At 40.9% G+C, this 22,611-nt stretch overlaps 5 protein-coding genes across 5 annotated transcripts; 2 read left to right on the top strand and 3 right to left on the bottom strand.

Annotated features, from left to right (window-relative positions):
* Nucleotides 1-1,417: 1,417 nt before the first annotated feature.
* BCR41DRAFT_311042 (chitin synthase 1) lies at nt 1,418-4,577 on the top strand (the record flags this gene model as incomplete). Its single annotated transcript, XM_022021013.1, has 7 exons — nt 1,418-1,744; nt 1,994-3,058; nt 3,151-3,302; nt 3,419-3,775; nt 3,907-4,011; nt 4,133-4,331; nt 4,467-4,577. The coding sequence occupies 7 exons, from the start codon at nt 1,418-1,420 to the stop codon at nt 4,575-4,577; spliced, it is 2,316 nt and encodes a 771-aa protein (XP_021877918.1).
* Nucleotides 4,578-4,956: 379 nt separating this feature from the next.
* Nucleotides 4,957-11,100, bottom strand: BCR41DRAFT_326548 (hypothetical protein). Its single transcript, XM_022021620.1, has 4 exons — nt 10,326-11,100; nt 9,868-9,973; nt 9,491-9,770; nt 4,957-9,378 (listed from the first exon to the last, which is right to left on the bottom strand). Exons 1-4 carry the CDS (start codon nt 10,839-10,841, stop codon nt 5,340-5,342), a joined length of 4,941 nt encoding a protein of 1,646 aa, XP_021877917.1. The 5' UTR covers nt 10,842-11,100; the 3' UTR covers nt 4,957-5,339.
* Nucleotides 11,101-15,940: 4,840 nt separating this feature from the next.
* On the bottom strand, nt 15,941-17,801 carry BCR41DRAFT_360260 (60S ribosomal protein L16). The gene is made up of 3 exons (XM_022025333.1): nt 17,698-17,801; nt 17,033-17,171; nt 15,941-16,566 (listed from the first exon to the last, which is right to left on the bottom strand). Exons 1-3 carry the CDS (start codon nt 17,713-17,715, stop codon nt 16,115-16,117), a joined length of 609 nt encoding a protein of 202 aa, XP_021877916.1. The 5' UTR covers nt 17,716-17,801; the 3' UTR covers nt 15,941-16,114.
* Nucleotides 17,802-17,888: 87 nt separating this feature from the next.
* On the top strand, nt 17,889-18,258 carry BCR41DRAFT_161749 (hypothetical protein). Its single transcript, XM_022019662.1, has one exon. It carries the CDS (start codon nt 17,976-17,978, stop codon nt 18,162-18,164), a length of 189 nt encoding a protein of 62 aa, XP_021877915.1. The 5' UTR covers nt 17,889-17,975; the 3' UTR covers nt 18,165-18,258.
* Nucleotides 18,259-19,728: 1,470 nt separating this feature from the next.
* Nucleotides 19,729-20,475, bottom strand: BCR41DRAFT_399748 (hypothetical protein; the record flags this gene model as incomplete). The annotated part of the gene is made up of 3 exons (XM_022029091.1): nt 19,729-20,112; nt 20,207-20,338; nt 20,419-20,475. 3 exons carry the CDS (start codon nt 20,473-20,475, stop codon nt 19,729-19,731), a joined length of 573 nt encoding a protein of 190 aa, XP_021877914.1.
* Between the last annotated feature and the right edge of the window lie 2,136 nt (nt 20,476-22,611).

The raw sequence follows: 22,611 nt of genomic DNA, 5'->3' as shown, positions 1-22,611 counted from the left end.
TTATTATGCCAAGAATAAAATAAATTCCTTATTAAAATACGTCTATGCATGCACGCCATCAAAAGAGAAGAAAGAGTAAATGGAGCGGGCACAGGACCATGATGAATAAGGGCTATAGGACACGACTGCATATAGATACACTACACACCATGGATGATAAGCACCAAAGATTGTTGAGCTGCGTTGAGCATGGATGTTGATGACAAGTGCCCCCCTACCCAAATCTCATCAAACCTTGTTGTCAATAAGCAAAAAACTAATGCAGAAATTAAATTAATCAAATATTCAATAGAATCCAACAAAAGATGCGCCAAAGGAAACAGCCTTCCCTCGTCCAAAGACAAATGATGAAAATGAAATGAACAATGGACAATGCCCCGCTGCATCGGATTCATTTGAATTCCTTTCTTTCTTCTTCTTCTCTTCATCTTCACTAATCACTAAGAAAAGATAAAAAAAAACAACTGCCTGTCGGGAACAGAAGTGAATAATAAAATACTCGTGTTAGTTTTCGCAGGCGAAGTAACACATACCATTCTTTCTTTTCTTTCCCTTTCTCTTCTTACACTTCTCTTCTTATACTTCTCTTCATTCTCTTTCCTTTCATTCATTAAGAATTCGTTGTTATCATTGTTCTCTTTGTTTGTATTGTATAATTGATACCAATCCTCCCTATTTTCATCATCTTTTGACGTCTCAACGGAAAAAAAAAAAAAAAAAAAAACAAAATTAGTAGTAACCCTTGTCTCATCTATCTTCTTCCTGCAAAACGTCTCCCTTGCCTTTATCTCCCTCCCACGCTCTCTAACCGCAATTAAGACGTTGGATTTATCTGTCTCTGTAGTAGAGCCTTTCATCCTTTTACCTCCCTCTCTCTTTTTTTTTCTTCTTCGTCTTCGAGCCTTCGTGCTCGCACACACTTACCGTCATCAGATTTCACAAACCGACCCATAAAGGCAAAATGGTCAGCAGCAATAACAACAATAACAAAAACCGGGGTGGAAAAGCTTTGCCCAATACGATGCCAAAAAAGCAACAGCAGAAAAATGGCGGGATGTCCACCTCTCGTACAGTTCCGGACATGCGGAACATGACAGCCACCTCGACTACGTATACCAATAACAACAACTTTCTACAACCTACCTCGTTAAACCATAATAATAACAACATTAACAATACCGCGAGCATTGGAAACGATGGAGCTTTACAGATGTTACCTATCCAACCTAATTCTGCACAACTGATCCGGCAACGATCTCAGGCACCAATGGCCTCATTACCAATAGCAACCAATGCCCCAAATGTATCCTTCGCTATGCCTATGTCCACGGCTGCTCCTATGCACATGCCTATGCCAATACCAACTGTTCTAGAGAATCAATATCCATTCGCCAATGGATTTGGACCGCATTCTCCCATGCCTCCACCACAACCATCATACCCTTACCAACCTTATAACCCCAATGGTTCTACACTTCATTATGGACCCGCACCTGCGCGTCAGACACGACGGTACAAGACTACTAAGAAGGTGACGCTGACAGAAGGAAACCTGGTCATGGATTGTCCTGTGCCTACTAAACTGTTGGATGTATTACCCCGAAAGAATTCAGATGAGTTCAAGACGATGCGCTACACGGCCGTGACCTGTGACCCAAATGAGTTTAAACGTCAGAATTATACCCTTCGACCCAAGATGTTGAATCGAGAGACAGAACTGTTTATTGTCATGACCATGTACAACGTAAGTTGGGAGAGAGAGAAGGTTTATTTGTATAAAAAATAGGGCGCGCGTTCTTGTTTTCTTTGTCATAAATATACCAAATGCCCCTATCATTTGTGTTCTTTGTGTTCATCACACAGGCGTAAAAAAAAAAAAAAAAAAAAAAAAAAAGAAAAAAGAAAAATTAGGTTAAGCGACGCCGCTGTTTATTAACCATCAGTCATCATATTTAATATCCCTTTCACTTTTTTTCGATGGTTTAATCAATAGGAGGATGAAATTCTATTCTGTCGAACAATGCATGGCGTCATGAAAAACATCTCTCATCTTTGTGCACGGGATCGATCCAAGACTTGGGGACCTGACGGCTGGAAAAAAGTAGTTGTCTGCATTGTAGCCGATGGCCGATACAAGATCAGTCGTCGAGTTCTGAGTGTTCTGGCGATGATGGGTGTCTATCAGGATGGGATCGCCAAGAATGCAGTCGGAGGCAAAGAGGTGGTTGCACACTTGTACGAATACACAGCTCAAATCTCGATCGATCCAGATCTTAAAATCAAATCCGCAAATCAAAAGATCCCTCCGGTTCAGATCCTGTTCTGTCTCAAAGAAAAGAACAAGAAGAAACTCAACTCTCACCGCTGGTTCTTTAATGCGTTCGGACCGATCTTGAACCCCAATGTCTGTGTTCTCTTGGATGTGGGAACAAAGCCAGGAAATACATCGATTTATCATCTTTGGAAGGCATTTGATGTCAATAAGCATGTTGGAGGGGCCTGTGGTGAGATCTGCGCCATGACAGGACGTGGATGCTTCAACCTATTCAACCCTTTGGTCGCGGCTCAAAATTTCGAATATAAAATGTCTAACATCTTGGATAAGCCCATGGAATCAGTCTTTGGATACATTTCAGTCCTTCCAGGAGCGTTTTCTGCCTATCGTTACTCTGCTTTGCTGAATGACAAAAAAGGAAATGGCCCCTTGGCCTCTTACTTTAAAGGAGAAAACCATGACGACATGGATGACATATTTTCTGCCAATATGTACCTGGCAGAGGATCGAATCCTTTGTTTTGAGCTGGTGGCGAAACGAGGAGGTCAATGGACTTTGAAGTATGTACGATCTGCGATCGGAGAGACCGACGTTCCGGATGCTGTGCCTGAATTCATCTCTCAACGGCGTCGATGGTTGAATGGATCGTTCTTTGCAGCCATTTATGCCTTGACACATTCAGCCAAGATTTGGAGATCAGATCATAGTATCGTGAGGAAGCTCTGGCTCCATCTAGAGTTCTTTTACAACTTTATCAGCATTTTATTCTCGTGGTTTGCTTTGGTACCGTTTTGATGTCCCTGTCTCTCTCTCTCTTTTTTTTTTTTTTTTATGTCTAGAAAACTAACACTCTTTAATGGCATAATTGACTATAGGCCAATATGTACTTGACATTCTATTTCCTTACACGATCCCTTGGAAATCCAGATATCGATCCATTTGGAGGTGGGTGGGGTGCCAGGATCTTTGAAGTGATGAGATATCTCTATATCTTCCTAATCTGCACACAATTCATCTGCTCGATGGGGTAAAGATAATTTTCCTAAGCTTTTTTCTATTGATTGTGGCTAAAGCTTTATGCTATTTTACTCATTTTTTTTTATTTTTTTTTATTCTTCTTTTTCTTCTTTCCTCTATCTTTAGAAACCGTCCTCAAGGATCCAAGGCGACATATACAATGTCGATGGTCGCATTTGGGGTTATCATGGGCTATATGCTCTTTGCTGCCGCATTGATTACTGTGAAATCGCTGGAAGCAGCCTTCAGTAAAGTGGATACGAGTCAAGATTCATTCCGAGTCTTTAGTACGATCATTCAGAGTGCAGCCTTCCGAGATATTATCATGTCATTGCTCTCGACCTATGGATTGTATATTATTATGTCCCTTCTCTATATGGATCCATGGCATATGATCACCAGCTTTATTCAATATTTGTTCATGATGCCAAGTTATGTTAATATCTTGAACGTTTATGCCTTCTGTAACACCCATGATGTCAGGTAAGAAGAATGAAAAGATGATAAAAAAAAAAAAAAAGAGTTGCAGTAGAAGAACGTTCCCTTACTCATCTAAAGTTTTTGTTTGTTTGCTTGTTTTTTTTTTTTTTTTTTTTTTTTTTTCTGTTAAACAGCTGGGGAACTAAAGGAGATAACAGCACTCATTCGGATTTGGGAGAAGCCAAGAAGGGTGATGGACAGGTCGTCGAGGTCGAAGTTCCAATATCGTCTGCAGATATGTAAGTGAAAAAAAAAAAAAAAAAAAAAAAAAATACAATTATAATTACAATTACAATTACAATTATAACACGCTGACCTCTTTTTTTTTTTTTTTTTTTTTTTTTTTCTCCTTTTTGTTAGTAATGAGGCATATGAAGAAGCAATTGCCGAGCTTTCACATAAAGTTCCAGAGGTACATCAATCTCGTAGCGCAGCTACCAAACAGGATGATTACTATAGAGGCTTCAGAACTCGACTTGTCATGGCTTGGATTGGTTCTAATGGTTTGCTGGCAGCCATTATCTGCTCATCTACTATCGAGGAGAAGCTGACTCTGGATGTAAGTTTATTCATTTATCTATTTATTTGCTGTATTTTGATGCGCTTGTTTTGTAAATTTATAACAGGTTTTTATTAACCCGTCATTAACTGACCTGTTCATACTATGTCTCTTTTTTTTTTTTGTATTTTCCAGGATGGATCAAATGCTTACCTGGCAGGAATTATGTGGAGCGTATTCGGATTGTCCGTGTTCCGGTTCTTTGGAAGCATCATCTATTTATTCTTAAGCTTCTTTAGTCACTAAATACACATATATATATATATATATACCTATAGACATCTTTATATATAATACACATGAACTTCTACTTTGCCTGCCTATGTTACTAAATGACAATCGATGAAATATTTTCATAGAATAAGATGTTTCTACTGGACATAATGCGGATCAAATTATTTTACAAATATCAAGTAGGGAAATAAAGATTATTTATATTATATATCTAATTTTATTTTTTTTTAAAAAGTCATTAATTCTCATTAAAGGGTTACTCATCTCATATACACTTTTTTTTTCTACTTTTTCAATTAGGGAGGCAGAAGGGGCCATCCGACCATTCTTTCCTTTTTTTCTTTTTTCTTTTTTCTTTTCTTTTTTTTTTTTTTTTTTTTTTTTTTTTTTTCTTAATTTTCGTCTTTTGTTGATGGGATCGTCAAGGAGGGGCAAAAAGAAGTATTTGACAGTATAATATAATCATTAAAATTACTGTACAGGGGAAGAGGGATAGGGTATAAGAAAGTGTGTGGTGATACATGACAAAAAAAAATAACAAGTCGAATATCGATTTGCATTCAAAACAAATCTTTTTCAACAACGAAAATAAGGATAAAGAAAGAAGGAGGAAAGGAGGAAGAGAAAAATAAAATAAAATTAAAAAAAGGATAAAGAAAGATCATCAAATCGAGGAAAAGAAAAAGAAAAGATATAGATATAGAAATGATACCCTTTTTTTTTTGTTTTGTTTTTTGTTTTTTGTTTTTTCAAAAAGAGAATAGTAAATGGACATTATGCGAAAGGAGCTGGAAGACCCTCATCCAGAGCCAACTTGTTTGCGAGAGCCTTAAGCCATGCCTCAATAACAGCAGGATCCTCGCTGGAAGGAATGAGATTACCAAGGGAAGGGGGAACATCTTGACGCTTGGCAACAATGGGGGCATCACCAGTGGTCGAAGGCTCAGGGGAAGGAGTAACAGGGGCGGGAGCTTCCTCAGTGGTAGTAACAGGTTCAGGGGCAGGGGCCTCAGGGCTAGGAGTGACATCAACTGGGCTTGGGCTGGGAGCAGGGACATCGGGAGTAGCTGTGACTGTCGAGGTCGTAGTAGGGTGCATGATCTCATCGAGCGAAGAAGGAATCTTCAAGCCCGAAGGGGTGCCGAAATCAAGCTTGACAGAAATGATAGTATCAGGCTGCTGGTAAGCAACATTGCCAAGGTAACCGTTGGGTCCACCGACATAAGCAGTGATAGTCGACTTGATAGTGAAGGGCACGTCGACAGCCTTGACTAGCAATCCGGGATAAGCTGCCATGAAGGGCAGCAAAACCTTTAAGAAGCCGGGGCCACCAGGTGAGACCATAACAACAGTTGGCGAAAGGGCAGTGCCCTTGGCAGGGATGGTCATACCAACTTCTTGATCCACCACACCGAAATCCATACCTCTCCAACTGTTCAAAGCCTTCATGCTCTTGATGTACAGAGGAGTGTCGAAGGGGTTATAGATCATGACTTGGACAGGGGTCCTGCGCTCGTTAGATGGATGCAGCATTGACCACAAGTTAGGCTGAGCGGCGCTTCCAGGAGCAATCAACTTGTCAGTGATACCTGCGATGGTGGAGCTCATCTTAACTGAAGCCATGGCCTCCTTCAAGGAGGCCACAGTGGTCGAATCTTCTCCACCAGCAATCTCTAGTTGGAATGAAGCACCAGCAACGAAGCCGCTCAAGAATCCATCACGAATATGCGTATCAGCAGGAGCCAAGTGGAAGACAGCAGGGAGGATATTGGCGCCAGGAATGAGAACCATATCCTTGACAATAGCTTGACCCATGTGGTTACCAGCGTAACCGATGTTGAAGCCAACCTGACCAACCTTGACGGTCAATCCCGAAGGGTTCTGGAGGACAACATTCTGATTGATCTCCAAGTATTCAGGAGTACCTCCAGTGATCGCGATGTTGGTGATAGCAGCACCTCCGACGTTCAAATTCATACCAGCCAAAGCAGACTTGACACTGACAGCAATACCAGGGATCTTGACCTGTCCGGCAGCTGTCTCAGCAACAGTGTCGGCAGTACCAGCCAAGAAGAATTCGACACCAGGACCAGTAGTCAAAATCCTGGAGAAATGGTTAAAGGTCTCATGCTGGCTGGAGAGGACGTTCAAGGGCTGGTTAGTGTAAGCAGTCTTGAGAACGCCAGGTGCAATAGTCTGGGCTGGGCCGAGAGGAAGCTTCAAGGTAGCAACGTCGTTACCCTGTGGCAACTGGATGCTCATGTCCTCAGCGACTTGAGTAATGTCCAATGGGAATGCGAAGGGGATATGGAAGCTGGCCTCAATGTTGTCGGATGAAGTCATGACACTGTATGGGTCAGAACCAGTGAAATCCAAGGTCATAGTCTTGAGGGAAATACCGGTGATGATTTCCTGCTTGCCGATGCTGGGGAGAGTAACGTTCATGGTCAAGGAGCCAAAAGCAGAGCTCAACCACGAGACAGGTCCACTAGGGGGAGTGACTGACTTGCCCTGGACAATCAAGTTAGGCTGACCGCCGTTCAGGGCCAAGCGGAACATATCACCAAGAGCAGCAAGTCCAGCTTCAGAAGTTTGTTTAGTCAGAGTTCCCTCCATGGCAATAGGGGTAACACCATCGGGCAACAACTTGAGACCAGATGTCTGAACAAAGCCAATTTCCTGTCCCTGGAAGATGTTAGTGAAGGCAACAGTGCCCATTTCAATACCGACGTTCGAAGGGTTGGGGAGGGTAGCCTGAAGGACAAGATGGATACCGTTGGGGTCATTAGATGGCAAGTCATACTTTTGAATCTCCAAGCCTTGAAGGCCGTTGAAGCCCTTGAGAGTGACCTTCTTGGTCATACGGATTCCGGGGATGGGAGCACCCATTGCGGTAATAACCATATTTTCAGCAGTAACCAACCATTCAAAGGACTCGGACTTCAAGGAGTAGGCAACAAAGTCACCCATATTAGGACCGCTGGTGACATGGAATGGAACGTTGGTCAAAGCGAGCTGGGCACCAACATCAGCCTTAGCAGAAACAACGGGCATGCCAATCTGACCGATGCTCACATTCGAATCGCCGTTAACCCAAGCGAGGCCAGAGCCGCTGGGGAAAGAGATCTCTGAATCAAATGGACCAGTGTTACCAATGAGACCGTTGATGTTGGTGGTGAAGTCAGTTTCAGCAGGGCTGTTGATCATCACGCTGGTGAAACTCAAGGTAGCAAGATCGACAATGGCCTGGGCGATAGGGGTACCAACAATGGGGAGGAGCTTCAAGATGGTATCATCAGTGAGGGTTGGCACACCGAGCTGAGTCAAGGTGAGCGAAGTGGCATACTCACCGACCATAACATCGACTGTCATATCAACATCGACCTTGAGGCCAGCCATAGCAGCCTTGACGAATGTGGGAAGGTTGAAGCCAGCGAAGACTGAGGATGGGATCTGAACAGTAGGGTCTTTGGCCATCTTTCCAAGGGCAATGATGGGCTCAGCATTCAAGTTGTTAACCTTGGCTTGATCGATCATCAAGCTGAGCAACGAGTCAATTGACAAATCCATGGACAAAGGCAAAGGTTGAGAAGCCTGTTGAGTCATGCCAGCAACATCAATGGAAGTTGAGGGCAAATCAATGGTACCAAGACTGCGGCCGTTGTATTGAACGGTGGACTTGATCGACTTGATGGACAAGGGAGGCTGGAAGGGATTGTTAACAGTAACACTAGCCATGGCAATGCCAGTCTTGCCGGTGTCATCAAGGATAGTCAGCGAGGTGCTCAAGAGGAGCTGGGCAGGGTTACCAGGCATATCTGACTGCAACTGAATGTCCTTCAAACCGGCGGCCAAAGGAGCGATGCCAGACGAGCTCTCGGAGCCAAAAATGCTGACAGTCGAGACTTGGTTGCTCATGTATCTCTGCAAGAGTGCCTGACCGCCCTGAGTACCAGTGGGGGTGAACAAGGCACCAGCAGTACGGATATTTTGTCCAGGAACGAGGTTCAAGTTGGGGAAAATAACAGTTCCGACATTGTCACCTTCGTATTGCATGTTGAATGTGACAACGGCGTTATCGCCGAAACCAGTGTCGATTGTCAGCTGCGAAGGGTTACCCATAGTCAAGTTGAGGGCAATCTGGAGGCCTTGGGGGAGACCACCGATGACAGTCAAGCTGTTGATGACAGTAGGTTCGGTTTTGAGGCCCTGGAGACCAGACAAAGAGACATCAGACTTGAAGGGAATGCCCGTAATGCGGACCTCACCGATAGGAGTCTGAGCAACAGTACCAGCGAAACCCTCAACACCAAAAGCCTGATTGGAGCTAACGGTCAACTTGTTGACAAAGTCATCAAAGTCACCATGGGAGTCAGCGTTAATAGCGAAGGGGGTAGGAGGAAGAGCAAAGTTGATAGCAGTTCCACTAGCATCCTTAGTAGTGACAGCAGGGCCCCACTCGGCAGCATTGAGGATAGCCATAGACTTGTTGTTATAGACAACGGTCATGTTGTTTTGGACCTGAGTAACATTGAGGGAGAATCCAAAGGGCATCTCAAAGGCAGCGATGACTCCAGGAGAGTTGGCGAGAGGCGCATAGGAATCAGTGTTAGTCCAGTTCATACCCATGGGACCAAGAGTAATGGACTTGATGATGTTCAAAGGAGTAGGCGTTTGGAGAGGAACCTTGAGAACCATGGACTTGAGACCGATGGAAAGCCAGCTGACTTCGTTGACGCCATCAGGGAGGACAGAAACACCACGAGCAGTTGTCTCTGAACTCTTACCAGCGATATAGGCTGAGAACAGCTCGCTTTTAGGATGATAAAAAAAAAAAAAAAAAAAAAAGTCAGCAAACCATCATAACAGCGCTCATGTGTAAATGTGTAAAAAGCAATAGCAAAGGCATGGTGCAACATTCATACCTAACAGTAGCAAGACCTTCAGGTGTGGTTTGAGGGAACATGGTACCAGTCAAGTTCAAGACCGACTGCTGACCACCCATGATGGAAGCACCTGTAGCCTTGACCTGACCCAATGCAACGTTATTGTAGCTAATGTCAAGGACCATAGTACCCAAGCTCACACCGATGGGTGAAGGGTTATTCATGGCAGTGTCGATCACTAGGTTGATACCCTGGCCTGGAGCAGCATCTGAGGGCAAATCGAACTTGAGAATCTGAACGCCGGGGAAGCCATTCATACCTATAAGTGTTTCATATAAGACCGTTATTAGCAATTTAGTATTATAATTACCGATGCGAATAATTTTAGGAGATCAATCATTTTAGTTTTTTCTTACCGTCAAGGACGAGTTCTTTGTTGAGATCGAGATCAGGGACGGTGCGACCAAGGGCAACGATCGTAACCTTAGACTTGAGTACCCAAGTGAATTTTTCTTTGTTCATCTATTCATGTATTGTTGTTACATTATAAAGAGTGAGTGGTCAAGTGTATGTGCGAATGCGTATCGGAATATAAATGAAGATATCGGTAAAGCAAGAGAGTGGGGGGGTTTTTTTTGAATGGTTGACAGGGCATTGGTATGGCAGCAAACAGGTTGTTTGTGCAACGGACAAGCTACCAAAGAAGGGTTTTCCTCAGGATTACTAAGACGTAAAGGACCCTGAATTGTACCCCCATCTTCGGTACAGCAGTGTACAAATGTAACGAATGGAAAGGATGGCGTTGGATGTATGCATTGATGAAGGGCGGAGAAGGATGAAAAAATTGATAATGGGAATAGAATGGAATACATACCATATCAGCAGAGAAGGCACCAAATGCAGCCTCATCATTGATATTGAAGGGTGCATCAGTCACATCAAGAGCACCAGAACCGCCGCTGGCCTTAGTATCAGGCAAACTCATGGATCCAAGCAAGATATCATTATAATAAACCTGGATAGGCTCAGGGAACTTGATAGTAGCCGAGAATGGACCAGTGTTCTGCAAAGAACCATCCATGGCCATGTTCAAACTAGTGTTGGTGGGGTTGGAAATCTGAATGCTCTTGAAAGACATGCTACTGCCGTTGATGATCACCTGAGCAATCTTGGGCAGAATAACGAAGAGGGCGATAGGGACAGCGACAGCGACAATAATCACTGTCATGATGGCGCAGAAGATCCAGTACTTACGCCTCTTGTAGAAAGGGCGAGTTTGAGGCTTTGTCACCTCATCGTACTCATCAAACTCATGATAGTCCTCCTCGCTCTCTTTGTATGGGAGGTCTTGATTGTCAACCCCGTGAGAGGGATTATTGATATTACTCATGGTTGTAGAAGTATGTGTGAAGGGGGTCGGCGCGTCGTGTCTTTATTATGAGCTGAAAGGAAAAGAGAAGCGGTTAAAGGGTTGATTTATGATAATAAACTGGGGTGGATAGATTAGGGTCGTATAAAAAAAATGTAAAGTGAAGAGTTGAGGGGGGGAATGGTAGAAAGGGAAGGAGTGATGCAGAGGGGCTGTGTGCCAGGAACCTGGACAGGGGAGTCTGCAAAACAAAGCAATAGGGAGATGGAGTAGACAAACGACAACCGGATAAAAAAAGAAAAAAAGAAAAAAAAAAAAAAAAGAGGATGTAAGGACGAGTCTTTATAGTCTTCTCAAGGTGGAATAATAGATAGCGAACAGGCCCAAATGAGCCGTGGAGTAGAGTGGGAGGGGAGAGTATATTGGCGTGGAGAGAGCGTGGGGCAGAGAGACGGAGTAAGAAATAGAGAACAAAAATTGCCAGGCACGAGCCGGATGGGGAAAAGATGAACATTAACTAGACCGGTTTTATTTTTATTAAAACAGATAGTCAATATTCTCTAAGGAATCTATTAACTTTGAATAGATTTTATGAGTACACAAATATGCAGCATTAGCGAACTATCCTGGCTGCGAATCAATAAAAGAGAAGAGAGGATGGATACGCATTTTAGGGTTTTTTTTTTTTTTTTTTTTGAGAGCACTTCCTATTGAATAGGCAGCCCATATTGTACTTTATATTCTGTAGGGTATAAGTAAAAAAAAAAAGTTTCAAGAGGAAAAAAGGGCATGAAAGAGCGAATAGCGATTGCTGCTGCTAATGCTCAAAAAAAAGAAAATATATTTACTCCATGTCTACATGTCTACAAATATGTATTTACCCTTTTTACACTAGTCCAAGTATGCACAAGGATACAATTGTACAGGCTATTGTTTGTTCAAATGCGCGTGCTGTATACCAAAAATACCTTGAGTTTATTGTATCTGTACATATATACATTAAACTAACAATCAACAAAGGCACCCATTTCCTTTGGAAGAAACCGCGGGCATGTGTAATCCAGCAAAGCAGCACCATATCCGATAGCAGCCATTTATTGCCGGCATTTGTTTATATTTTAAATGTGTAATACAAAATATTGTATCCAGCTCCGCTGGTTTGATTACAAACAAACAATAAAACAATGGCGCCCCCGATGCCTTTTTTTTTTATTTATTTTATTTTATATTTTATATTTTATATCTTTTAACATGGATGTCATTGTAAAAGGTGTTTCCAGAATTATGCGCGATCATTCACCACCGTCCAGGCCTTTTGGGTGACTGTAGAGAACCTTTAGAAAACCTTGAGAATCTCGCTGCTCAGTAAACTGTAACCATCATCGCACGTGCATAGTAGCTACTAGCAGAAACATAAGAGTATTCACGAGTTTTTGAAACCAAGAAGATAAGAAACCGATTCGGATACTGATCTTCATATTACAGAAAGATTCGTGAGGCACCAGTTACACTCAATGATTTAGTAACTACAACTGCTGGTTATTTTTTATCATCTTACAAACTTCCATTGGATCGATTAATTATTAAGAGATTAATTTCAGGAACGGAAAAGGGCTTGGTTCGATTGGGTGCTTTTCATAATGAAAAATTCGCTCACTTTTCACATCATTAACCATATTCTGTAATATGACAATGCATAGTCTGATGGGGACAGAGAAGGACGATGCTGAGAATAGAAGAGGATGAACCAACTTGGGATTGAATGTACTTACAACATGTGGATCATACTGGCAATTGCGCGATTACCTTCTCTTCTTTTTTGTGCAACTATGCCTTCACTCATATCATTTGCCTCCCCCTTTTTTTTTTTTTTTTGATAAGAATAACATTTCAAACATATGAAAAACAATCATGTTTTGTATAAAGTAATGTTTTCTTCTTGTTGTGCTCTTATGAGAAAAAGAGATCGGTGATACCTTACGTAGGATAAATATCCAAAAAGACAAAGAACTAGACCCTCCATTAAATATAAATGGAAAGAAACAGTAGTACAAATCGAACCTCATTCAGGGTCAAGTGTTTCCACAATAAGACAAAGCAACACAAAGGATATTGCAAAGAAACAAATTAACAGCAATAAGAAGTATCCGAATATTTGACTTGCCATCAACAGCATGTCTTTGAAAATGGGACACGTCTAATGTCAATTAACGCATCTCATAAAAGTTTGAAATGACGGGAGTACTGGCGTGTTGGCCAGTGTACTTTGATTAAAGATGACATAAACGAATTCCTTTCAATGAACCTCCGTCGTAAGCTCTTTTGACTTTGCTCTCCCGCTGCGTCCAATCAGAGGCAACACCATTGGATAGTCTATCTCTATTTTGCATAAAATTATCGTTACTCCCATCTTAGTGGATGTGCATTCTCTGCACTGTTTCTTCAGTCTACTGTATGATGCTTTTGTCAGCGACATGTCTTAACTTCAGTGTCCTGAGCTTAAGAGAGATGAAACTAGACTTGGTCCGTTCGTTCCATCGAGAGAAATAAAAGACTTATTGCCACCTGCCATTCTCTTACATTACACAAGCAAGTTCTAATGAAGAGAATATACAGTATACACATTATCTACAAAACAAATATATCAACACATTTTGGTCAGCCTCATGATGCTCTTTTTTTATTTTTTCGGCTTTCTTATTCTTGTTATCACTGTTTACACCCTCTCTTTTTTAGGTCAGACGCACAAAGAAATGTATTGCATGCATGCGTTGCTCTCCCACTCGGTGATCCACTCTCTATTAAAATCACAAGGTAAACTATGTATGATGGGCGTAGAGCCCTCTCAATGTATATGATAAATGAATACATTATACCATTTTATTTTACACACGCCCTCCTTTGTGTTGGGAACAATGGATCCGCCCCCTCACAGCATCAAACCCACCGTTAATATTTTTTTTAGACTAGAATGAGTTTGTGAAAGACATTTCTCAAAATACCACGGATAAGGCGTGATTCTTCATGGCTGCGGCGAGGGGATCCTTCCTACAAAATGGTTAATTTGAACGAGATCATGTTGTAAATCGTGTTTCTTCGGCTCAAACAAAGAAAAATAAACAAATAAAAACATCAAACGCCACTAAAATGGCACAGATGCATAAACTGCAGTGCAAAATGATCAAATACATTGGTTTTCAGCATGATTTCGGATCCGTGCCTGTTTCAGTAAATACAATCAATATTAGAACGTTAAGCAAGCGCAAAAATTATTAGTATATAGTTTAGATATTGGTCTTTCGCGTGTACCTGTTCTTTTTTATTTACACACTTAGGCACACTAATGAATTATGCCAAACTATTAACTTTGCATGAGTTGGATTCGCTTTTGAGTTATGCGAGTGTTCGGTCTTCTAATGGCTTTGCAGGCATTGCCTGTACGTAAGCGGGTTTTAAATGGTTTCCTGCGCACTGATAGGCAGGACATAAAGGAGCCTAGCGGAGAAAGAAGATTGTGGGTTGTGGGTTGTGGGATGTGATAGATGGGATATGAAATGTGGAGGTGTTCGTGGAGAGAGAGACTTGACCAAAGCGCTGAATCATTGGCCAAGTGATTTTCATGTAAAGTGAATGTGAGGCTCTTTTTTTAAAAAAAAAATAACATCTTTCTTCAATGGAGCCATTCTGGACCTATCATTTTTTGGTGATCATCTGATTAAAAGGATATTGAGAGTTCCGGGTGCCTTTTTCTCCACAAACCTGCTTTTATTTAAAAATATGGAGGCGCCCAATGCATGAAAATTCTGGTAATGATGCTGTCGACTATTCATTTACTCATATTGAACATGGCAACGTTCAAAACAAAGCAGGTTGATTAATATATCTATACCGAGATCCCTTTGGTTGTCGGTATATTTTTTACAAATGTAGAGTACCCTTTGCTCTCATCTTAAAAATGCACTAGTTAGCATTGTTCCATCACACACACACAAAGTGTATGGAACCTCACTGACATCACGGATAGTTTATATTCTTAGAACGTTCCAATGACCATGTTGACATGATAGAATCAAAAAGAAGATCGACAGCATGTCAATGTCTTTTAATATTTTTACTGTCTCTTGCTGAATGATCTAAGACGCGTCAATGGTGACACAGATTGACTACTATCGCTTTCGTGCGTTACATAGAACCGAGTTGATATGTATATACACGACATTTATTTGAATAGCTGAATTCTCAGGATCCACTCAAGGCTCAATTCAGTGTCGAAGAAAACTGTCATTGTGTTGGATCTATTATTCACAGCGGAGTATCAATGATACGTGCATTGCGACTTATTTTTTTTTTTTTTTTTTTTTTAAAAAAAAAATCTGCATGAATGTTCATAATTGACATGCAGGTAGTCTAACAGATGTATCCTTGTGGATTTTCACTGCCTTATTCAGGTGAATGTCGGTGCCTCACATATGAAAATATGAATTTTTTTTTTTAAACCTCCTTTCAACCATAATTCGACCGTTGTTGCGGCGTTTTGCTCTTTTTTAACGGAGATGGATACCGATCACAAGTATATATATATATATCTGAATGCTATTTGTTCTGAGAGCAATTTTTTTTTTTTTTTTCTCTAAAGGACCAAAACAATTCGTAGAAGGGGCCACAGCCTTGTCTTTTTCTTGCATCGATTTAGATTGCACTGAAGGAGGCGCAGATGGCATGCAGAAAGCGCATGTTAAACATCTTCTCACACTTTGAATTTGCAGCTGTATAAACTCCGTCTTTATTTGCATGAGACAAATAGCTATCGTTGTCTACAAGTCGTCTCTTAACTTGCACAGCAATGCATGTGTATATTAAACACTTCACATATGCCTTCGTCTTAAAGATAAGTCGTATGTTTATCAAACGTGTGGTAGAATTAGTTTCGATGCTCTTATTGCGCAATCCCTTTTAATGCGATAGTTCCTAGTTATCTTTTCTTAATTTCGAAATTGATCTGATAGCGTAAAAAATAATAACACATAATCAACATATCTACGAAGTACTCCTTATCCAATTCACATCAACGCATTTTCTCATAGTATCCAAATAAGCCCATCAGATCAAGTTAACAAGACTCTCCAAAAAAAATAACCTGATGGTTTAATCGCAAGTGACGAAGTCTTAACTACTGTCATGTTATGGCATATTTTTCTTCATTAAAGACAAGAAGCAATAAAATGAGCGAGATACGCATGAGACTTCAAAGAAAAAGAAAGTGAAGACAAATAAGGGAAATATATTTGTTTTCTTTAATAGCCAAGAGCAGCAATTTTCTCTTGAACAGCAGTCAATTCGGATGACTTGGAGGCAGTCGCCTTGGCACGAACGTTGGCAATGGCCTTCTTGCGCTCGTAGAAGGCCTTGGACTTGACCTTGCGCTTCTCCTCGAGGTTGGCAACAACATCGTTGTACTTCCAGCCGACCTCATGCGAGACACGCTTGACGGTGCAGTACTTGCGACCAGGCTTGAGCTTGAGAACACGGAGGGCCGAAGGGACAACCATGCGCTTCATGCGGTCATATGGAGGAGGAACACCCTCGAAGAGTTTGATGCGGTCGAGAGCGGCAGCACCACGGGCGGTCTTGTGAGGGATCATTCCGCGGATCGCACGGTAGAAAATGCGCGAAGGAGCACGGAAGTGGAAGGCACCGCGGGCAGGGTTGACAACGCAGCGCTTACGGAGGAATGCGTGGTACTTGACTAATTTGGAGGATAGGGAAAAGTCAGTTTCAAATACAACAAGACATCTTGATGTTAGTGGGCGATGTACCATTGGAGCAAAGCCGTTTGTGCAATTTCATCCCCTGTCCCCACACTTTGGGCCTATAGACGACTCTATTAAGTCGTAACAATGCTGGCCTCCTGAGCTATAATGCATGTCATTCCAGTGTCGTTGGCAGCTGCTGTTAACAAGTAAATGTAACTAAGTGACATCGAGTGTCCTTCAGGACGCTCCCTTTAAAGCTTCCTCATAAGGAAAGGCAATATAGTCTGATTGAGAGATGTACCGCTACTCCAAATCTCCAACTATGATTGTCTTAGATGCCGTTTGCTACTGCCTCTCTTCAGTGCTGGTGAATTTCTCAAAAGAATCCGGCATCTTCGTGATAAAAAAAGAAATAATCTTGAAAAGGAAAGACTATAATGAATATGAACTATAACTTACGCTTGTTACGGAAGAAAGAACCAGAGACATTCAACTCCTCGCAGCGCACAACAACGACGCGCTGTCCAGAAAGGGCCTGCTTAGCAACAATGGAGGCAAGGCGACCCAAGAGGTGACCCTTACCGTCGATGACAACCACCTGAGATAGTTGAAATAGAAGAGTTAAAAGACCAAACATAAAGAGTACATATCATGACTAGAAATCTTTACTCTGAATGAAAGGTATGTCAGGGCTGGATCTGCCAATCCCGATTAATGTTACAGGGTAAAGTGGATATGACCGTGAGTAGGGAGAATTAAATAGTATAATTTTTCCTAGTGATCCCAGAATGACCTGAAGATTGAATGAAAAAAATAAAAAAATCCTGGATCATAGATTCGACATGCCGAAACAAAGCGAGACGATTAAATTTCCTGGATGATGATGATGGTACAATCAGCGAGATTACAAATACAATTCCATAGCATCATCCAATTATAGTGACATTTCTCGATCCTTAAAAAAAAAAAGTAAATTTGAGCAGCGATCCCGCATGAATAAGCTTCCTTTGTAATGAATCCTTGTAAATGGTGCTCATTCTCATGAAGCACATTATCCCTTGTTAAGTCCAACAATCCTTAATGTCCATGTATTTGATCTTTTTTTCAAAGGGATGAAGAATTACTTTTTCAAATGAGCTCATGTTCGCGATTAATGCCAAAGAGTAGAGGAGGAAAAAAATCTTCAAATTGCAGTTGACCGTCCCTTTTGGCACGTTCTCTCGCTTCTGTTTCGAACCCAATGAGTCGAGGCTCTTGGGTTAAAAACTTTTTTGAATTAGAGTGGCTTAGTTTATTTGTCGACGCACAGCACGTGCAAGCATATTATCTTTCGTGGTTATCTTTCGTGGGTTCTTTACAACTTCATTTTTATTATTACTACAATAGACTGTGAAGTTATAACATGAGAATAGCAGAGACAGCGACAATGGTCATGCCAAGGGCTACCTTTGAGACTTGGTTGACGAGACCGCTGTTCCCAGGTGGTGCATACACAGGCAGTGTCACCTGGGTAGCAGGTGCACCAGCAATCAATGCCTTGGGAGACGTGACATTAGCCGAAGCAGGAACTACGGTGATGGGCTCCTTGTAAAAAAGAGTTCTGTTGCCAGCCAACGACAATGTGTATCCAAGGACAATCTATACACATTTAGTGATGGTAATGAAGGTAATAAAGTGTTATTTTCGTAAATACAATATTGAAATCAGACTGTGTGTACGTTGTTTGCAAACTGCCATATTTTCTTAATTACTAATATTAATTAAATTATCACGCTCTTTCCTTCTCATTGCTCAATCAACTTTCTCTTTCTTCACTGCATCTTTTTTTTTTTTCCTCGACTTTGTCAACCCACTTACAGTGTAGTTGCTTGGATAGGTCTCTGCAGGGATCAACAGGTCAATGCGCTTGGGATAATAAGTGCCTGTGCAGGTGTCTGTTGGCAAGCAGGGGGATGAGTATCCCTCTGTTCGTCCATTATCAAACTTAATTTCCACGGTCTCGTTGCCTGTCTGTCCGACCCACCGCAATGAAGTCAATGAAGCTAGAAAAAATATATAGCCATGTCATATCGTCGTTAACAATGTATTCATTGATATTTAAGAAATGCATAAAGAAAAAATGAATATATTTGTCCAATAAAGTGACAACAATAAATTGATTTCTGTGTATCCTTAATTTTTTTTTTTTTTTTTAGATGAAAGCATACCAGTGCCAGTGGTAGGAGTAGAGGGAGCAGTGGGCGGCGCAGTGCCGTTGACACCAGGAGTAGGTGCGGTGCTGTTGTTCCTGACCATCTTAACCGTGTAGAACGTGTACTCAAACGGGATAGTGTCGCCAGCCTTGAATGTGGCGTTATAAGTCGGTCCCACATAGGCCAAATCACCTCCAATGTTCTTCCATGGCTCACTCAGAACCGTAGCCGCGAAAGCGAGCATAGGAATTGTTACAGCAGCGAAATGCATTTTTCTTTAACCTGTTTCCGGTTGTATGTGTTTGAGATAGTGAGAGAGAGAAAGTGACAAGGACGAATAGTTAAATGGAAAAAAAGGACCGATGGAATAAAAGCTGTTGGTTGGCTGATAGCGGGCAAGAAAGGATGGGCAAAGGTGATTGAGAATGTGGAGATGGGCAGAAGAGCAAAAGAAGAAGAAAAGAAGAGGAAAAAGACAGAAAAGTAATAACAAAAAAGAATCGACCCGGCATGTTGAACGAGAGCATTTACTTAATTTTCCATAATTCTCTCCGCCCTTCACCCTTGGAAGAGAGATTTTCTTTTGGCGCCGTTGCCCTATGCTGGAGAGGAAAAAAAGCTCAGCATTGTATTTAGGAATTGTCATCCGATTTAAACTAATTGTCAAATCATACAGGAAGCTGCACAGGACTTTGTAAACGTTACCTCTCTTTTTTTTTCCCCCTCTACTCCACAATAAATGTGAGAGCTTTGTGTTCTTTTCGCCTTCGTCGCACCATTAGTTGACAGAGGCAAACACTACACTAAACATTAGAAATAAGGAGTCGAACAGATCCTGTGTTCCAAACAAATATGTGTCTGTTCAAAGCCAACGAATTAAAAAATAAGAGCATCTCATTCTCACAGCATATGCCGGTGCTTTCGAGCCATCGACCATCAGCACTGGCTTCAACGTAGGCAATATCATGTCTTTGCTCCACACCCTTGTTTATTTCCTGGAGCATCGATTCTGCTTTTGCCGGCGACACCTCCTTGAGGTCTATCTTTCCTTACGCGCTTCTTGCCAGCGCATTGGCATTCATAAGTGAGGCGGTGCAGATTAGCAGTTTTGTTGTCATACTTCCTTGTCAATACAAATTGGTGGAAATAACCCTTTGGATGCCTCAGAAGCCAAGCATCAAATCGCTCGGGCTCAATAAAGAATTCAGCTTTCGAGGCAGTCAGAGTGATGAACCGAGATTCAGGATCAACTTTATAGTGCTTTGCGACTTGAATAATCTCAGTGTCATCGCACAAAACCACTCTCATTTTTTCAACAGCAATATTATTGAGTCCATTCTCCAAAGACTAGAGTTAGCGTACAAATGTCAAGTTTTATCTTTATTACTCTCAAGCAATGAACTAGACTTTATGGGGCAACTAATATAATTGCAACACTTACCTCGAAATCAACTTCATGGCCAGCCGGGATATCCACTTGATCGTCCCCCTCTTTTTCTTCATTTCCACCTTCTCTTTCTTCGCTGTCATCCTCCCCATCCTTCCCAGAGTTTGACGCGTCAAGGACTTTTCTCTAAAGCAGTTCTGCTTAGATATCATCAAGAAAGCATTGATACAAAAAATTATTATTATTATTCGCGTTTGAACACTTACAATATCTTCAAATCCACCGATCAATATTTTTTTCAATTTGATTGATGGCGAGAACATCATTGATAGGAGCATCAGTAACAGCTTCTTGTTCTTGGGATGAGGGTGAAAACAAGAGACGAATAGTGTATGTATTAAAATAAAATATGTTACGTCACACTTGGGGGCCAATTTAATCGCATGGCGTTTTGTGCATAGTACCAGTGACCTGTACTGATGTACTGAACATTCGTACTTGAAGTTTTTTTCAGTAATTTTTACTTATTATTTACTTAAACATCGGTAAAAAAAAAAAAAGTAAATTTTGAGTAAAACAAAAGTATATTTCGAGTAAAAATCAGTAAGCACTTACTGAAATTTACTGAAAATATACTTTTGTTTTACTGATATTTACTGAAAATATACTTTTCTTACTCAAAATTTACTTTTCTTACTTTTCTTTCAGGGGGGCCTGCACTTGAATTCCCCGTATATGCACGAGCAAACCGAAGCCACTTACTGATGAGTCTCCATATATGCATGTGGATAGGCTGTCATGGACACACGTTGTTCAGAACATGAGATCAACTTCTATCAAGTATTCAGGACTTTTTACTTTTTTTTTTTTGCAGACATAGTATATTTATGAAATATATCTTGAGGGTCCTTGTTATCAAAATATATATATTATATATATTTATACCATGTCAACAAAAAAAAAAAAAAAAAAAAAAAAAAGTAAAAAGTCCTGAAAAGCATGTCTATCAACACGAAATGAAGGTGGTCGCTTTTAATCATGGTAGCATGCTGAATACTTGATAGAAGTTGATCTCATGTTCTGAACAACGTGTGTCCATGACAGCCTATCCACATGCATATATGGAGACTCATCAGTAAGTGGCTTCGGTTTGCTCGTGCATATACGGGGAATTCAAGTGCAGGCCCCCCTGAAAGAAAAGTAAGAAAAGTAAATTTTGAGTAAGAAAAGTATATTTTCAGTAAATATCAGTAAAACAAAAGTATATTTTCAGTAAATTTCAGTAAGTGCTTACTGATTTTTACTCGAAATATACTCAAAATTTACTTTTTTTTTTTTACCGATGTTTAAGTAAAAATTTACTGAAAAAAACTTCAAGTACGAATGTTCAGTAACATCAGTACAGGTCACTGATGCATACACTCATGGTGGATCTATCCTACAGAGGGCTTTTTTTTTTTTTTTTTTTTTTTTCCTTACCAGTTGATCTTGGCGGATAAATTCGAGGCGTACAACTTCAATTACCAGAATTGTCATTGCATGAATCCTGGGAGCTTTCCTACGGGTGATTATTCATGGATGGTTTATTGATGCTTTGATTCGATGAAACAGGCAACAGTTGCAACAGACCTACAGAATATATAGCTCGCAAGCAAGAGTAGCAAAAAAAAAAAAAGAAAAAAAAGAAAAGGTTTGGAAAGGGTGGTGTATATAGAAGGATAATCTGGTATATGCAGGACAGTAGCAGAGCTGAGGAATGTAGTCCATACTGCATGAAAGAGTAAATCAACCTTATGCGCGTGACAGCTCTGTTTGTTCCTGTGTACCTTGTACCTGTGTGCCTGTGTGCCTGTGTAGGATGTAAATTTCTATGGGCAAAGTGGGTAATATCCCCATGAGAGAGACAAAGCGACTTGTCTTGACCGATTATAATAAACATTTATATTTGCAAATAAGAGTACGTATTAGATATCCATTCATCTGAACATGGAGGCCAGTAATTTAAATTGCTTCACGTGTCTCTCGTCCTTGGAGAAAACGCCACGAATATAAAAGATGAAGATATAGTTTTTTTTTTTTTTTTTTTTTTTTTTTTTTTTTCGTAACAATTCTTAAACCGTGTATATAACAGAAGGCACAGAGAATTAAATGTTCCTTTGCCCGTGTCGCTTGTGGGCAATTGTATGAAAGTACAAATCGAGAATTGCCATGCTAAAGGTATTGAAGTCAACAATCAGTTGTAGTATTGCTTAGTAACGTGAAGGCGTATGCTTAGTTTGTGCCATTCCCAATACCTTCGGGACAGTAGTCTTTTAAACGTTGAGTTTAAGCCACAAGTGCATCACACTACTCCAGTAACTGCTTGAGCGTTATTTCGCTGCTGAAAAAGCAATGATCAGGAAAAATAAATAAATAAAGCGACCATCCTACACTTGCAAGCGTAAGATGTGATTATTAAG

The sequence above is a fragment of the Lobosporangium transversale genome (assembly GCF_002105155.1).
Source record: "Lobosporangium transversale strain NRRL 3116 chromosome Unknown BCR41scaffold_42, whole genome shotgun sequence".
NCBI lineage: Eukaryota > Fungi > Mortierellomycota > Mortierellomycetes > Mortierellales > Mortierellaceae > Lobosporangium > Lobosporangium transversale.
This window is presented reverse-complemented; position numbering and strand designations above follow the sequence as displayed.

Bases quoted from the DNA above. Each gene is read 5' to 3' on its own strand.
- BCR41DRAFT_161749 (XM_022019662.1), top strand. From the start codon at position 17,976: ATGAGAATAGCAGAGACAGCGACAATGGTCATGCCAAGGGCTACCTTT.
- BCR41DRAFT_360260 (XM_022025333.1), bottom strand. The intron at 16,567-17,032 runs GTAAGTTATAGT...CCTCCAAATTAG, and splicing joins TTCTTTCTTCCGTAACAAGC to TCAAGTACCACGCATTCCTC.
- BCR41DRAFT_326548 (XM_022021620.1), bottom strand. From the start codon at position 10,841: ATGAGTAATATCAATAATCCCTCTCACGGGGTTGACAATCAAGACCTC. The intron at 9,974-10,325 runs GTATGTATTCCA...ATACATGAATAG, and splicing joins GTGCCTTCTCTGCTGATATG to ATGAACAAAGAAAAATTCAC. The intron at 9,379-9,490 runs GTATGAATGTTG...TCATCCTAAAAG, and splicing joins GAAGGTCTTGCTACTGTTAG to CGAGCTGTTCTCAGCCTATA.